The sequence below is a fragment of the Nematolebias whitei genome, chromosome 12, assembly GCF_014905685.2.
Source record: "Nematolebias whitei isolate Nwh7 chromosome 12, NemWhi1, whole genome shotgun sequence".
Lineage (NCBI taxonomy): Eukaryota > Metazoa > Chordata > Actinopteri > Cyprinodontiformes > Rivulidae > Nematolebias > Nematolebias whitei.
In genome coordinates this window covers 25384249-25400789 of record NC_056509.1, presented here as the reverse complement: position 1 = coordinate 25400789, position 16541 = coordinate 25384249, and the positions used below count along the sequence as shown (strand labels likewise).

Here is a 16541-nt window from a genome sequence, read left to right as displayed (position 1 = left end):
AATGTAATGAAGAACCTAGTGAGATTCTTCCACCCAAACTCTCTCCAAAGTCTGGAGTTTGTTGTTGTGCTCTGATTTATACACATATAAATATTATATATTTATGTACAGATATTGAGCTGAAAGGGAATGCTGCTTTTGTTTTATCGCAGCCTTAGCTCTAATAAAACCACTTTGCAAGGAACACGTCCTTAGTTTGTATTTCCCCAATTCTTTTTTATTTTCTTCTTCAGGTTAGATGTATCCACAAACGGACACACAAACTGGACAAAGTTTCATTTGGTTTGAGTTCAGGACTTTACGTATGAATATTATGCTGATAGTCACTTGAACTAACTAAGTTGGACTGCTAAAACCTTGGACCCCATAGTTATAAGTGATGTCTGGAGGCACTAAATCATTGCTGGTAGAGTGTAAATACTTTTGCAAATGGTGTTTCTAAGCAAAGGTGCAATGAAGCATTTCCAGTTAGAATCCCTTCACATATTGTCCTGATGCATGTTCAATAATTTAGGTAGGAAAAAAATCCAGCCAGGTTAAGTCAGGCCCTCTGGACAGTTTATTTTTGTTGAAATGTTTTGTCTTCTTCAGTCTGACTGATATGTACAAAGACTTAAGAAGTCTTTTGGATAAAAGAAGAAACATTTCAACAAAGAAGGATCCATCCAGAGGACCTGGTTAGACCCTTAACATAACGATTTTGTTTGTTTTGTCAGAGACATCATGAAGGTTTAGTTGCTGTTGGTCACTGGTGTAAACAATCCTCGGTCACTAAAGAGCTTGTACTCTTTTTGAACCACTTTTTCTGAGCTTGACTAAACTTTTGCTGCTGAACAGCAAAGACCCGTTTACCATTTAGACCTGAACCAGAGCTGCCTTAAATGGTTGTGAAAATCTTTGCCTTCTAAAAAATACAGACAAAACAGCAAAGTAAAGGAAATTATGTTGAAAATGAACACTAGAAATCTAAAAAGATGTATCATTTTCAGTTTTTATTTGTGTCTTACGTTGTGCATATGTTCACTATATTAATATTATTATGTTGTGACCACAGAGTCTACTTTATCTTTGCTGAAGCCATAACAGAGAACGGAATGGAAAATAGGAAGGTACGGCAGGTCATTGTTGTTCTCAGAGGACAGTACTTCCTTCAGAGGAACGGGACAAAAAGCTCCTTTCACTGCTGCAACAACAGCATTGTGACATTTTGTTCCCGTGACTGGACAAATGTGCAAATCCTCCAGCAGAATCACAATAGATCTTCTACAAAGCACAAACAGGAGCTCACTGGCACAATAAATGTCTGCCTTCTGTAAGCAACACACTGGAAAACATACATTTAGGAGGTCTAGTCTAGTCTGATTGAGTGGGTCTCTTTTTAAAAAATTGTTCTCAGGAAAAATGGGACTGAGCTTTATTTTGAGGGGCTCCAAGAATTATTTGTAGTTAGTGCTCGGGTGGTCGCTGAGGCAAAAACTCGGGCATGGGAGGAGTTCAGAGAGGCCCTGGAAAATGACTTCCGTACGGCTTTGAGGCTATTCTGGTCCACCATCCGGCATCTCAGTGGGTGCGAGCGGTACACCACCAACACTGTTTATAGTAGGGGTGGTGTGCTGCTGACCTCAACTCGGGATGTCATGGGTCAGTGGGTGGAGTACTTCGAAGACTTTCTCAATCCCACCGGCATGTCTTCCACTGAGGAAGCGGAGCCTGGGGACTCTGGGTCGGGCTCTCCAATCTCTGATGATGAGGTCACCGAGGTGGTTAAAAAGCTCCCCAGTGGCAGGGCCCCAGGGGTGGATGAGATTCGCCCGGAGTTCCTTAAGGCTCTGGATGTTGTGGGGTTGCATTGGCTTACACAACTCTGCAATATTGCGTGGACATCGGGGGCAGTTCCCCTGGATTGGCAGACCTGGGTGGTGGCCCCCTATTCAAAAGGGGGGACTGTAGAGTATGTTCCAACTACAAGGGGATCACACTCTTAAGCCTCCCTGGTAAGGTCTATTCGGGGGTTCTGGAGAGAAGGGTCCATCGGATATTCAAACCTTGGATTCAGAAGGAGCAATGCGGTTTTCGTCCTGGTCATGGAACACTGGACCAGCTCTACATCCTCAGCAGGGTCCTGGAGGGTGTGTGGGAGTTTGCCCAACCAGTCTACTTGTACTTTGTGGACTTGGAGAAGGCGTTTGACAGTGTCTCTCGGGAAACCTGTGGGGGGTACTCCGGGAGTATGGGGTACCAGGCCCTTTGATATGGGCTGTTAGGTCCCTGAATGACTGGTGTCAGAGCTTGGTCTGCATTTCCGGCAGTAAGTCGGACTCATTCCCTGTGAGAGTTGGACTCCATCAAGGTTGCCCTTTGTCACCAATTCTGTTCATAACTTTTATGGACAGAATTTCTAGGTGCAGCCAAGGTGTTGAGGGGATCCATTTTGGTGGCCTTAGGATTGCATCTCTGCTTTTTGCAGATGATGTGGTCTTATTGGTTTCATCAGGTCGTGATCTACAGCTTTCACTGGAGTGGTTCGCAGCCGAGTGCGACACGGCTGGGATGAGGATCAGTTCCTCCAAATCCGAGGCCATGGTCTTGAGCTGGAAAAGGGTATAGTTCCCTCTCCGAGTCGAAGAGGAGGTCCTGCCCAAAATGGTGGAGTTTAAGTATCTCGGGGTCTTGTTTACGAATGAGGGAAAAATGGAGCGAGAGATCGATAGGCGGATAGATGCGGTGTCTGCAGTGAAGCGGGCGCTGTACTGGTCTGTCATGGTGAAGTGAGAGCTGAGTCAAAAGGCGAAGCTCTCAATTTACCAGTCGATCTACGTTCCTATCCTCATCTATGGTCATGAGCTTTGGGTTATGACCGAAAGAACGAGATCACAAATACAAGCGGCAGAAATAAAGGTGTCTGGGCTTTCCCTTAGCGATAGGGTGAGAAGCTCGGTCGTACGGGAGGGACTCAGAGTAGAGCTGCTGCTTCTCCATGTCGAGAGAAGCCAGTTGAGGTGGCTCGGGCATCTGGTTAGGATGCCTCCTGGACGCCTCCCTGGTGAGGTGTTCTGAGTACGTCCCACCAGGAGGAGACCCAGAGGAAGACCCAGGACACGCTGGAAGGACTATGTTTCTCGGCTGGCCTGGGAACGCCTCAGGATTCCCCTGGAGGAGCTGGACCAAATGGCTGGGGAGAGGGAAGTCTGGGCCTCCCTACTTAAGCTGCTACGACCCGACCCCGGATAAGCGGAAAAAAATGGATGGATGGATGGATAGATAGTGATAAATGAAGGTTCAACAAAAATGTTCTTTTTAATAGCCATCTTTAGTTAGTGCTTTCTCTCAAGGCTGTTTATCACCTGCTGTACAAGGTGGGCTTGTTAGTAAATGTCTCATGAACCTGTGAATGGCTTCATGCTACTTTTTGAAAATTGATTATTTTCTAATAATCAAATGTTCATATTATTATCTTATCATCTCAAATCAATTAAAATGGCCTCCACTGCTAATAAAAATGTCTGTAACAGTAAGTGTTACTTATTTTCTGAGGGTTCCCAACTCAAACTTTGAGCTCTAACAAGTCACAAGAGATCTTTGTTTAAATATTTGGCACAAAGGTGATAATGGTGTTAATGCTTATCAAGCATTGGCTCATTTCTGCTTCTTTCAGCCTAATTGGGCAAACGTGTTGTTTCTGCTTTCTTCTGCTAATTTATACTCCTTTTCAGCTACGATTTAGCGTAATTTTTTATTATTATTTTTTAGCTAATTTCAGTTGTTTTCCAATAAATTCAAGATTTTCATGGTAATATCTGCTACTTTCAGCCTAATTAACTTCTTTATGCTAATTTCAACTTGTGCTCCTTTCAACTTTTTTCTGGTAGTTTCAGGTTTTTATGCTATTTCAGCTACTATTTAGCTGTTTTTATGCTAATTTGAGCTTTTTCAGCTAATTCCCCATATATTTTAGCGCATTTCAGCTTTTTCCCCTTTCCTTCTGGTAGTTTAAGCTTCTCTTTCTGCCTTTTCAGCTACTTTTCAACTATTTTTTTTGTAATTTCAGCCTTTTTTTTAGCTAATTTTCAAATTTTTTGTGCTCATTTCTGCTTACCGATATTTAAACCTAATTCAGCAAACATGTTCTTTCTGCTTTCTTCTGCTAATTTAGGCATGCTCTTCCATTTCAGCTACATTTCAATATGTATTTTTTAGCTAATTTCAGCTGTTTCTCAACAAGTTTTTCTGTAAGAATCATTCACAGTGCATTTTGGCAGGAAATGCAATTTCTCTAGTTACATTTAGTTTTGCTTGTTTGCTGGAGTTGACTGAAGATAAACAGACAGTAGATTATGCTTCAGATTTCATCTGTTTATTCATGTCGAGAGTTACACAGTGGTGTGGCGGTTAGCACACTTACCAAAAATGAACAAACATTACTTTGATTTGCTGTACCATCAATAAACACTGCTGACTTTTTTATTCAAGGGAATCATTTCTGAGAATGTTCACAGAAATCTTCAACTCCTTGTGAGCTCAGAGGAACGTGTCAATGAAATCTACAGTTTATCCATCCATCCATCCATTATCTTTACCCGTTTATTCCATTTTGGGTCACGGGGGTCGCTGGTGCCCATGTCCAGCAATCACTGTGCGAGGGGCGGGGTACACCCTGGACGGGTCGCAAGTCCATCACAGGGCCACATAGAGACAAATGAGACAAACAAACATTCACTCTCTCACTCACACCTAGGGACAATTTAGAGTTACCAATCAGCCTAACATGCATGTTTTTGGTCTGTGGGAGGAAACCAGAGGACCCGGAGAAAACCCACGCATGCACGGAGAGAACATGCAAACTCCACCCAGAAAGGCCCCTGGACCAGGGTTTGAACCAAGGACCTTCTCGCTGAGAGGCAGCAGCTCTACCAGTTGCGCCACCGTGCTGCCCATCTACAGTTTATATACTCCTGAAAGTTGGTATCATGTTATCATGTTGCTGCCTGTCTGATAACAGTTTTCTTGTCAGCTCAACTCCTCTCACACCTTGTAAAGGAATTAGATGAAACAGTCCACTCATCATGTTTTTACATGATGAGTGGAAGTTCTTACCGGAGTTATGACACTTTGCAATTATTTTAAATTTTTTAATAACCTTTATTTAACCAGGTGAATCCTGTTGAGGGCAGCACGGTGGCACAACTGGTAGAGTTGCTGCCTCTCAGCGAGCAGGTCCCTGGTTCAAATCCCGGTCCGGGGGCCTTTCTGGTTGGAGTTTGCATGTTCTCTCCGTGCATGCGTGGGTTTCCTCTGGGTACTCCGGTTTCCTCCCACAGACCAAAAACATGCATGTTAGACTGATTGGTAACTCTAAATTGTCCCTAGGTGTGAGTGAGAGAGTTGTTTGTCTTTAAGTGGCCCTGTGATGGACTTGCGACCCGTCCAGGGTGTACCCCGCCCCTCGCACTATGATTACCGGACATGGGCACCTGCGACCCCCGTGACCCAAAAATGGAAGAAGCGGGTAAAGATAATGGATGGATGGAATCCCGTTGAGATCACAGCTCTTTTGTAAGGGAGGCCTGGGCCTGAAGTAGAGTTGCATTCGGGTCGAAATAATCTGTCCCGACCCGGCCCCAGCCCGTAGCCATCATTTCCAAACCCCACCCAACCCGACAAATTAACAGTAATTACATGTCAACCAACCCTCCACCCCCCCACCACCCCCTGATATTTTAAAATAAGTGACTGCTTATAGTTATTAACGATTGGCGGACGCACACAACTGAATTAAAGGGGCAGAAGATCGGAGCTGAGGGGTTTTTGTTTTTTCATGGCCGTCAAAGTGCATTAAATGCCTGCTTCTGCTTGCATTCTGCATTATTCAGACATGGATCTTGCTTTGACATGCCAAATACTTTGTGATCTCACCTGTTTGAGTCGTCAACGGCACGCGTCCACTGAGTGCAGCGGCTGAATGAACGTCCATTTGGACTTTGATGGATCGTTGCCTGGCACTAGTCCATCTGAAGCTTAACTGAACTTTGTTTGTAACCTTCTTACAAGGTCGGTCAGCGAGCGGTCAAATGGCCACCTGCGGCTGGTGATTGTATGGCAAGCCATGTTGCCATATAATTTGATCGTCAGCTGCACACGTCCGCTGATGCAATCAAAAGCCCGACACCGGTCCGACGCACATTAAGCACAAATCTTAAACCCTAATCTGGGTCGGGCTCCAGGTTAGAAATAACAGCTCTGCCTGAAGGCAGACTAACATGCATGTTTTTGGACTGTGGGAGGAAACTGGAGTACCCAGAGAAAACCCACACAAACACGAGGAGAACATACAAACTTCACACAGAAAGACCCCAGGTCCAAATTGGGGATTGAACCCAGGATTTTCTTGTTGTGAGGCAACAGTTTTAACCACTGAGCCATCCTGCTGCCCAAATATATCTCATACATAGAGGAATTATTTGCAGCCTAACTCCTTTTACATGGTAGGAACTAAATGAATCTAGTTGGGAGGTGTTATGTTGAGAATAATGCAAAATGTTTGCATTTCCTCCTACTATTTTATAATTATAGTAAAAATGTAGAAATTCGTAGATGCGTTGATATACTCATTTCTTTTCTGAATTTCCACATCCAATACATGTTTTTGCAGTTGAGTATGAGCCCAGTGTTGTTTTTACCTTTAAATAATGGCCCTTTAATCCATTTTATCCGATACAGCATGCATCACAATTATTACTAAGCTCTTCCTTTAACTGGTCATTACTCATTTTTTATTGTATAACTATAACTAAAATAATAAAAATCATGCTGCTGTCCTAATATATGCACTTTAAAGTACAGAACTACCTGTACATAAGAGCATGTCCATGTTTCTAATTTCAGCATTTTCTTTTTTCCCCTTCTGCTTAGCTATTTTTGTTCCTCCTGATGTTTATGTTACATAATGACACTTTTTTAACGTTTAGCGCGTTTCTATCCGAAAGTATTTTAAGTCTGAGCTTCTCGGAACAGAACAACAGGATGGATCTGAGTCCGGCAGAATGAGAAACGCCACCAAATGTTCAGCTCGAAGGCATCTGTGAAAGATTTTGAAGCTTTATGTATTGCTCTGTAATACGAGCTAATATGTTTAAGACAGATGATGCAGGATGTGTCAAAACAAGCCGATGTTTGAACTAAATTTAGCGCCTCTGTTAATCTTTGTCTCCTTTGGGTTGCCAGGTTTGCCAGGGTTTTCCAGCATGTTTGGGAAGAAGAAGAAACGGCTGGAGATATCCGCACCGTCTAACTTTGAGCACCGGGTCCACACGGGCTTCGACCCGCGGGAGCAGAAGTTCACCGGGCTGCCGCAGCAATGGCAGAGCCTGCTGGCGGACACTGCCAACCGCCCCAAGCCCATGGTGGACCCTTCCTACATCACCCCCATCCAGCTGGCACCAATGAAGGTAGAGCCCGAACGTGCAGAAGGTGTCTGGTCTGAGCACCGAGAACACGCCATCACCCCGTTCCTTCTAACATCACCTGTGTTCACACGTGTCCCTTTTCTTTCTTTCTGTGTGAATTTTTTTTATTACTTCCTCCACTTCTTTTACTTTCTGTCTCCTCACTCTGTGTAGGTGTCGGTCCCTTCAGTGTTTCGTTGCTCACGTCTCTTCTCTCCACCTGCTGCAGTCTCCCATCAGACAAAATGGACAAATCTGCAGACCATCTGTCCACTTCAACCATTCACATATCTGAAATCATGCTGCTTTAAACTTGCGTTGAGCAATTTATTGATAAGTAACAGTGAATGACTCCTTGTCTGACACAGTCACTGACAAATAAAAAAAAAGCTAAACTTTCAAAATGAAGACATAAATCTTTGTCTTCAAAAAGGCTTTTGGTGCTTAAAGCAGATAAAATAGTTTTAATGAACAGGTTTAATGATGTTCAACATCCGGCGTGTCTCCCTGGAGTCTTCCTCACCTTTACTTATCTAAAGTTGTTTGATGCAGTGAATCTGGATTAAATGTCTCATCTGAAACCACACACGTTGCTCCTCTGGTCGGCTGTGTGGTTTTTCTGTAACGTGAACGTGTGTTTCCTCTTCTCTCCGAGTGTCTCCTCTGATGTGCTGTTGTTTGTTGGTTCGTCTTAGTTTACCGCCTCATTTTTCTTTGGCTCACAGATAAACAACATTCTGAACACTGAGTCAAACTCCACACGAGACCTAAACGCTGACACGTGTGCGATCCACATCTGTAAAGCTAGCTCATTCAAGAAACTTTGTTTATTCGTTTGATTTTCGGGACTGAAAGCTCTTACATGAATCTGTATCTCCTGGTTGCATCCAGTCAGTGTTTGCTGACAGGAAACAAGCCCGTGAGTGTTCGGTCACAGAGAACAGCAGGAGATATCTCTGAAGAGGGGGAAACAAGAAAATAATTCTCATGCTCTCTTCACAGATATCTCCCCAGAAAGTCCGGTCTTCTGAAACGCCGTTGCCCAAAGTATGACCTCTCTTACCTTACGTTTTGAATCCTCTCCCTCCTTTTTTTTTTATTTAGTGGTTGTTCTCACAGTCACATCTCAGCTGTTTAGTTCCCACCTTCCCCTTCTGCCTGCTGCCACGCATTTCAGGTGGAGGTGGGATGTCAGCAGGAACAGGGAGAAACATAGAGAATGACCTAACTACATCTGTGCCAAGTCTTTTCTTAGACCTCATCTCCACTCCTCCTCTGTTTCTCCTGCATGAGCCTCCGTAGAACAGAGAAGGCCAGCTGCAGCGGCATGCTCCCTTTGTTCCTCTACTGCTGGCTGTAGAGCACTGTTGATGATGATGATGTTAATGAAGATGATGATAATGATGGGTGTTGGATGTGAAGTGCATGTTGTCATAGCAGCTGATTCGGCTCTGCTGGAGGCCTTCAGTAAAAATGTGTCATAAAGGGTTTGCATGTATTAGAGGAACCCTTTGTTTCACATCTTCATCCAGCCAGAGCAGCCAAATCAAGAAGAGGAAGCTCCTCTTTTCCTTCCTCGTATCAATAAACAATAATACCTGAAATGTAATCCCATTCGATTGATTAGAAAACTCTTAATTGGATTTGTTAGGTTGCAGAGGATCTTGGGAGAATCTTGGTGCACGTTTCTACTTCCTGCACAAATATGACCTTCACGAAATAACAACAACAATAATAAAAACATTTATTCACCTTCACTTAAATTCACATTGAATGTCAGAACTTTGCAAATAAATATACTATCTTTCAAAACCTATTTCTTGTGGACTGATAACGTTAATGTAGAACACGTTTACAGCAATTTGAAGAACGGCTCCCTGGCACTGGAGTGGATCAGTTTTGGTTTTAGTTGTGTTTGAACCAGCAACACAAGGGACAAGTCACCGGGTGAGAGAGGAGCAGAGTCAGATAGATCCTGAAAGCAAACAGCTCCTATTCTGTGAGGCCTCTGAGGACATTTTACTTCTATGGCTGGATAATGGGCTCTGTTTAAGGTGTGCAAGTCCAAGGTTTGACTGCCATAGAGTTGTCATTTCTAACCCGAACCCAGAGCCCGACCTGGATTAGCGCCAGTCCAGTCCATAACAACGTGCTTAATGTGTGGGCCGGGTAGGTGTTGGGCTTTTGATTGTGTCAGCGACGCGTGTTGCTGACTATCCAATTATATGGCAACATTCACCAGCTGCACGCAGCCATTTGACTGCACACTGACCGGCCTTGAAAGAGGTAAAACGTTCAGTTAAGCTTTGGATGGACCACTGCCAGCGATCCATCGCCCAAATGGACGTTCATTCAGCCGCTGCGCTCATTGGACGCGCACGGCTGATGACCCAAACAGGTGAGATCACAAAATATCCGACAGAGCAGGGTCCAATACAGGCAGGGGAAGCATTTAATGCGCTTTGATGGCCATGAAAGGACAAACACCCCCTCAGTTTTGATCTTCTGCCCCCTTTACTCAGCCGCGTTCTTCCGCTGACCGTTAATAACTATAAGCAGTCAAAACTTAATTAAAATGTTTTTTTTTAGCGGGGTTTGGACCTGTAATGACTGTTAATTTGTCGGATTGGGCGAAGTTCGGAAATGATGGCTACGGGCTGGGGCCGGGTCGGAATTTTTGGACACGACTGCAACTCTAGGCTGCCGAGCTCGCAGCTCTTGAAGCTGACTAAAAACCCTGGAAGAATAAAGACTCAAACAGAACTAAAGGCCTGAAGCAGAAAGAATCTGCAACAAACGTGTCGAAAAGATCATTTCCGTGTTAGGCAAGGCTAAAATAATTGTCATGGTTTGCAGAGGTTGGACTCAGGATTGCAGACTGAACCCAATGAGTTAGAGAAAAACCTCAAATTAGGAATTAATAAACCCAAACAAAAGGCCGATGTGGCAGCAAAAACTTACAAAAATAAAAACTCGAGAAGACACAGAGGAGAACTGTACATGGCATAAAGTGCAACAATGCTAAACTTAAGAAGTGAAAACCAAGTGATTTTCTATGAACAGGAGCTGACGAGTGGAAACACCTGGTTTAATGACAACTGGGAGCAGGTGAGAGTGGGTGGGAAGAGCAACTGATTGAGGAGAAAATGGTAGATGACACAAAGGAAACTGGGGGGAAAAAATGAAACACAGAAAACAACAAACAAATAAAGAAAATAAATCTAAAAACTAATAAATACCACACACACACACACACACACACAAAAGAAACATTACACTTTATTCCCCCAAACTGCCATTTAAAGAGCTATCTACAACAGGTAAGATGGTGATTATTAATAATCTTTTTCCAGAACTTCCCCTTCAAAATAGCTGAAATTCTGTTTCATATTTAGAACATCAGCGACACAGACCTTGGTGTCTTTTAACATACATTTTTATTAAATTTGTGGACATTAATATGTGTTTAGGTTTGTGTGTTTACTAGCGAAGCATGAGGTTTAATTTAGGGGTAAAACCTCACAGTGTAAACCTGCAGGTATTATGGTCCAGATTTGGTTTTTAGGGATGAGGTTTCAGGGTATTTTTTGTTGAAATAAGAGTCTAAAGTGATTCAAACACAACGGTTGTTGTAGAAGTGTGAGACCCTGATTTTGAAGGTGAACTGGGTAATTTTTCGTGTCTCACCCTCAGCCTGATAGCCTTCTCTCCTGTTTGCAGTGACGCTTGACTGACATGTAGTTTCCTCTTCCCGGCAGACTCCCCCAGCTCTTTGTGCTAAATGTGTATGCGTGTTTTTTTTCACCAGGTGGGCACGGATGAAGCAGCCTCCGGGCTGACAGTTCAGATCCATCCTATCTGAGCAGCATACAGAAACAGATGACATATTGGATGTCCATGCTAACCTGTCGGGGTGTGTGTCTGTCTAGATATTATTTTGTGATTGTGTCTGATAAACGGTTAGAGTTTGGCAAGGTCATCACACTTAAAAAAGGTCTGCCCTCGTCCTCTGGCTCGTGCACTCATTGTTTATTCAAGAGGCTTGTAGTCTTGTTGTCAGACCGCTCATCTCTGCTGAACGTTTGTGTTGCTCAGTGGTGCTGAACTCTTAAATCTGCTCTCTCCTCAAACCTTTGGAGCTTTTTAGCACGCATGCTAATCCAGCAGTGCAGGCTAACACTGCTAATGCATGATTATTAAAGGCCCAGCTTTCCTTGAACGAGTTCACATCACCTGAGTTTGAAACTAAGATCTTCTTATGTTGAGAAATTATGAAGTTGTAGTTGTTTTGTTGAAATTAAAAAAAACAACATGACGATGCACAATTTCAAGCAGTGTTGTTCTCAGAGTATGTGTTGAGAATGATTTTCAGCTACTGCTGCATTAAATTGTAGCTCAACATCTGTAAAACTGAGTTGTAGCCATGTTTGTGTTGGCTAAGGTTGAACGGCTGTGGCGGCCATCTTGAATCATGCTGCCTGTAAACGTTAATCAGTTGAACAGACGAGCATAGGCGTTGCATTAATTATATGTGATGGGGACGTGCCCCCTCACATTTAAAAAATATTCATTTGGATCCCCCACACTTACCATGGAATAGTTCACCCAGCGCCGTTTCTTCGTGAATAATTCCATTCCACTTGATTAACAGCAGAATACTCAAACCAGTAAATGTCCACTCCAGTTTTTTTTTTTTTTGGTTACCTACAATAAATCACCACCCAGCATGCAATCTTTCCTTTAGGTCACTTAGCTTGGCAGGGCGCTCATCTATTGTTTTTTTTGTTGTTGAATGTGTTGGGGGAGGAGGGGGAAATACCTCTGTGTTGCGCACTAGCTAAGCGCTATGTTAGTGCCAGCAGTTGTCGACCGGGTTGTGGGGTTAGAATGCATGAGAGAGGCGGAGCATGCTCTATTCACACAAGGAGAGCTGTTGGTCAGGCTACTTCTTGTTGTGCCATGCTGTTGCTCTCCAAAATAATTACTGAATTAAGTGTTTACTTATTTAGGTAAACATATATGTTTAACAACACGTTAAAATACACCAGAATGCAGGAAATGGCATCTACTTTATTTAAAATTTCTGTGGGAGGACCCCCCAGACCCCTCGTTGTGAACATTATAAATGCTTCTGACGCCAGTGCAGTCAAGGATTACTTTCCAGGAGTTTAATTAAAATCTGTCCACTAGCTAAAGAGATATTTTGCTAACATGACAAACACACGCGGACACAAGCAGAAACATTATCACCTGCATTTTACCAGCAGGTGATAAATATTTGGCTCTGATCACATTTAAAATGTGAGAATGATATATTTTAATTTAATTTTTCGACAGTGGCCTGCAGGCAGAACATCTTTATTGCATTTTTGACGTGTCATTAGTCAAGTTGGTGGGTGTGATGGTGCAGAGGTTAGAGAAGTTGGGCCTGTGATCAGAAGGTCGCCGGTTCAACTCTTGGGCCAACAACATTGAAAAAAAAAGTAGGTGGGAAAGGTGAAACACCCACACCTGCCTCCACCATCATTTTCCCCACTCTAGGCCTTTGAGCAAGGCCCTTAACCCCCACCATCTGTTCCCTGGGTGCCCTAGCAGCGCTCTGCTCCACACAGAGGGCTGTGGTAGCTCAGTGGTCTGTGGTTGTGTCAGGAAGGACATCCGGCGTAAAAACAATTGCCAAATCTTAGTGTGACTAGTTTGCTGTGGCGACCCCAGAAGAAGGGAGCAGCTGAACGAAAGGGGAAAAAAATGTGTGTGTGTGTGTGTGTGTTGTATTAATTAACACTCGCTGAGGCAGTGAGGTGTCTAATATTAACACCAGTCTCATGTTGCACCTTGACTTTGACACCCTCACATTACAGACTCCATTACAGCTGAGATAGAAACTGACCCTGATAATGATGTGTGTGTGTGTTTGGTTAAGATGAATGTGTGTGTGTTAGCCTTGGTATTTATAGTTATTAGCTTGTTAATGTTATCTGCTTGTTTCTGGTTGCTCATGTTTCTTCAGCCTTTTGGGCCAGGATCATGTTTCAGAGTTAAGACAGAAACTGAATGACCTGTCTGGGAGAAGTGACATCCATCCATCTATCATCCTTACCCTCTTCTTCCTTTTAGGGTTGCAGGGGTCACTGGTGCCCATGTCCATCAATCACTGTGTGAGAGGCGGGGGACACCCTGGACAGGTCTCCAGTCCATCACAGGGACACAAATGAGACAAACAATCATTCACTCTCTCTCACACCTAGGGACCATTTAGAGTTACCAATCAGTCTAACATGCATGTTGTTTGGTCTGTGGGAGGAAACTGGAGTACCTGGAGTTTTTAGGTGTTTTGTAAATTTAATGTTTTGGGCTAAAGCTTCAGGTAGATTCTCTGTTTTCAGTTTAAAAGATGCCGTCAGCTCAGTAAAGTTGTAGAAACAATCTTGATGTAACCTAAACTTTAAAGTGATCAAGATCTTGTTTTTAATGCAGAGGGATGCTGTTGCTGTTTCCACTCACTGCTGAGCTTTTATTCCACTGAACTCAGCAAGCAACCACTGAATACATTAAATACACACTCCACACACTCACATTTTAAAGAAACTAAACAATCTCATTATTATTTATATCAATGACTCTTCACCACACTGATCTGAGGGCAGAAGAACTAATCCAAGTTAAGATTTATGAAGCTAATTGTCTAAAGCAAACACTCTAAATACATTTACTTATAAAGATTATTGTTGTACTGTCAGGGTTTTTACATTACATTCAGATTTACAGTAACAACATGCCAAAGAAGGAGGAAAAAAACTAACAGGGATGATTTAATTGAAGACATTGTGGACCCTGAGACTATTCTTCTTATTCAACCACCTTATTAAAGGGATAATACGTATATTAATGGCACCTTTAAGGGGTGTGTATTTTTAAGGGCTACTGGTTTTGCAGAACTGAACCAGCAGAGGGCAGATGAACAGAAGTGGTCAGTCGGCTTCATCATGGCATTAACTGTTGTTAGTCTGCTAAATAAAAACATCACTGCCTGTGTTTAAATTACGCACTAACAGTGACATCACACGGTTTAGTCCGAACATCATGTCTGTTTAAATAAATGGATGTTTTGAGACAGAAAGTTAATTAATGCAGGTGTGAGACCAGAACACCTCTGTGATGGAGCATCCCTGTCACTCCTTCACACTGTAGTCACACACACACACACACGCACGCACGCACGCACGCACACACACCACAGGTTAGCTTGCATCTTGTCAGTAAAGTTCATTGTAATGTCTCTTTTCCCTCACCAGCTTAGGAAGGGTGCACACTTGGGGTTCAGTTAAAGAAAACATACATATATTTAAATAAAAATGTATATTTTTGGTTTAGTTTGGATTATGAGCAGAAAATGCACTGACATGTTATTTGTTTAAATTGTGTAAACCAAGTGGACTGTACTGAAAATAAATCCCACGACTTGTGGGAGGGTCAGTAGATTAAGAGTTGCTGCCGACACCGAGGAGGCAGAGGAAGATTGTGTAAAGTGGTTACAGAGAAGGAGTATTTTTGTGTCACGCTTGCAAGGAAGGCAAGTGTTTTTCCATTTTGAAAGAGAAAATAAATACTGGGATGATCTGAAGCTTTAATTAACCAGTGGATTTGATTGGAGAACTTTCGTTCAGATTCACAAAATGTTGGCTTGGATAAGAACCCTGTGACACCCTCACATGGATAAGATCTGAGCAGAGCAAGGAAACCCTGCATTCAGCACATTTATCCAAAACATGACGCGAGTTAAAAAAACATCTATAAGCCAGTGAGATATTATGTTTAATTTTTTATATCCTTTAACTTGAGCAGTTTGTTGATTTTGTTGTGGTTTTCTCCAGAATTTCACAGTTCGTCTCCCAAACTGACCGCTGCCATCCTCCAGCAAGACGAGCTTTCTTGCATTTTAACTGTAGGTGTTCAGGCTCTGTAGGTGGAGAGGTGGGGATATTTTAAGAAGCAGAACAACTCGCTGCTGTAGAACCCATGATGGCGGCGCTGAAAATACCTCCACTTACATCACATCACCAATCTGCAGCAGAATAACTGCAGGACTGTAATTATTGAATGTGAGAGTGGCTGATAACCTGTTTACTCTTACACATATATTTGTGTGGGTGTGTGTACCTGCTGTTTATGACCTTTTTAGAACTTTTTCTGATTTACACACCTACCTGTCAGGATCAGTAATCCTTTGGAGACAAAAGTACCAGAAAGAATATGGTGGAATGTCATTTTTATACAACTGTCAAAGGTGGGACGTATTACTAGATGTACTTCTGCAGCCCATCATAATTGATGGATCGGAGGTTGAGGTGGTCTCAACCTGCAAGTATCTAGGGCTACAGCTGGACAACAAGCTGAACTGGACTGTGAAAATATGGATGTTGTGTACAAGAAAGAGCAGAGCAGAATGTACTTTCTCAGAAGGCTGGTCTCTTTCATGGTCTGCTCTAACTTATTGCGTGCGTTCTACCAATCCATTGTGTCCAGTGTACTTTTTTTTGGTGTTGGGGGGGCACTAGGAAGAAGGACATCCTAAGGCTGAATTGGCTCATTAAGAAGGCAGGCTCTGTGGTGGGACTGGGCCTTGACTCTGTGGAAAAGGTGGTGGAGCAGAGGATGCTCTTCAAGATCAGGGCGACCATGTCCAATCAAGGCCACCCCTTGAACTCTGTCTTCTCTAACCAGCGAAGTTCAATGAGCTCCAGACTCCGTTCATGGAGGCGCTCTACTGAGAGACTAAAGAACTCGTTTGTCCCTCGTCCCATTAGGCTGTTGGCCAGAGAAGGAACCAGAGAAGCTAGCTGCTTATGTCCCCTAACATAGTTGTTGCTTGATCTCCTCTTCTTGTTGTTTTTAATTATTTATTGATCTTTTTTAATACTCGGGTTTTTTATCTGGTGTGTTTTTATCTTATATTTTCTATCTATCTATCCATCTATCTATCTATCTATCTATCTATCTATCTATCTATCTATCTATCTATCTATCTATCTATCTATCTATCTATCTATCTATCTATCCATCTATCCATCTATCCATCTATCCATCTATCCATCTATC

At 42.9% G+C, this 16541-nt stretch overlaps 2 protein-coding genes across 2 annotated transcripts in view; both read left to right on the top strand.

Moving 5' to 3' along the window:
• fermt1 (FERM domain containing kindlin 1) overlaps nucleotides 1-16541 on the top strand; it is a gene marked incomplete at its 5' end in the record, with an annotated part of 928370 nt that overhangs the window by 391075 nt on the left and 520754 nt on the right.
• Nucleotides 1-16541, top strand: part of pak5 (p21 protein (Cdc42/Rac)-activated kinase 5) — a 117953-nt gene that overhangs the window by 41407 nt on the left and 60005 nt on the right. Inside the window, exons 2-3 of the mRNA XM_037685760.1 lie at nucleotides 7222-7445; nucleotides 8445-8489. Coding sequence (XP_037541688.1) covers nucleotides 7242-7445; nucleotides 8445-8489 — 249 coding nt within the window. The 5' untranslated portion in view covers nucleotides 7222-7241. The remainder of the gene's footprint in view (nucleotides 1-7221; nucleotides 7446-8444; nucleotides 8490-16541) is intronic.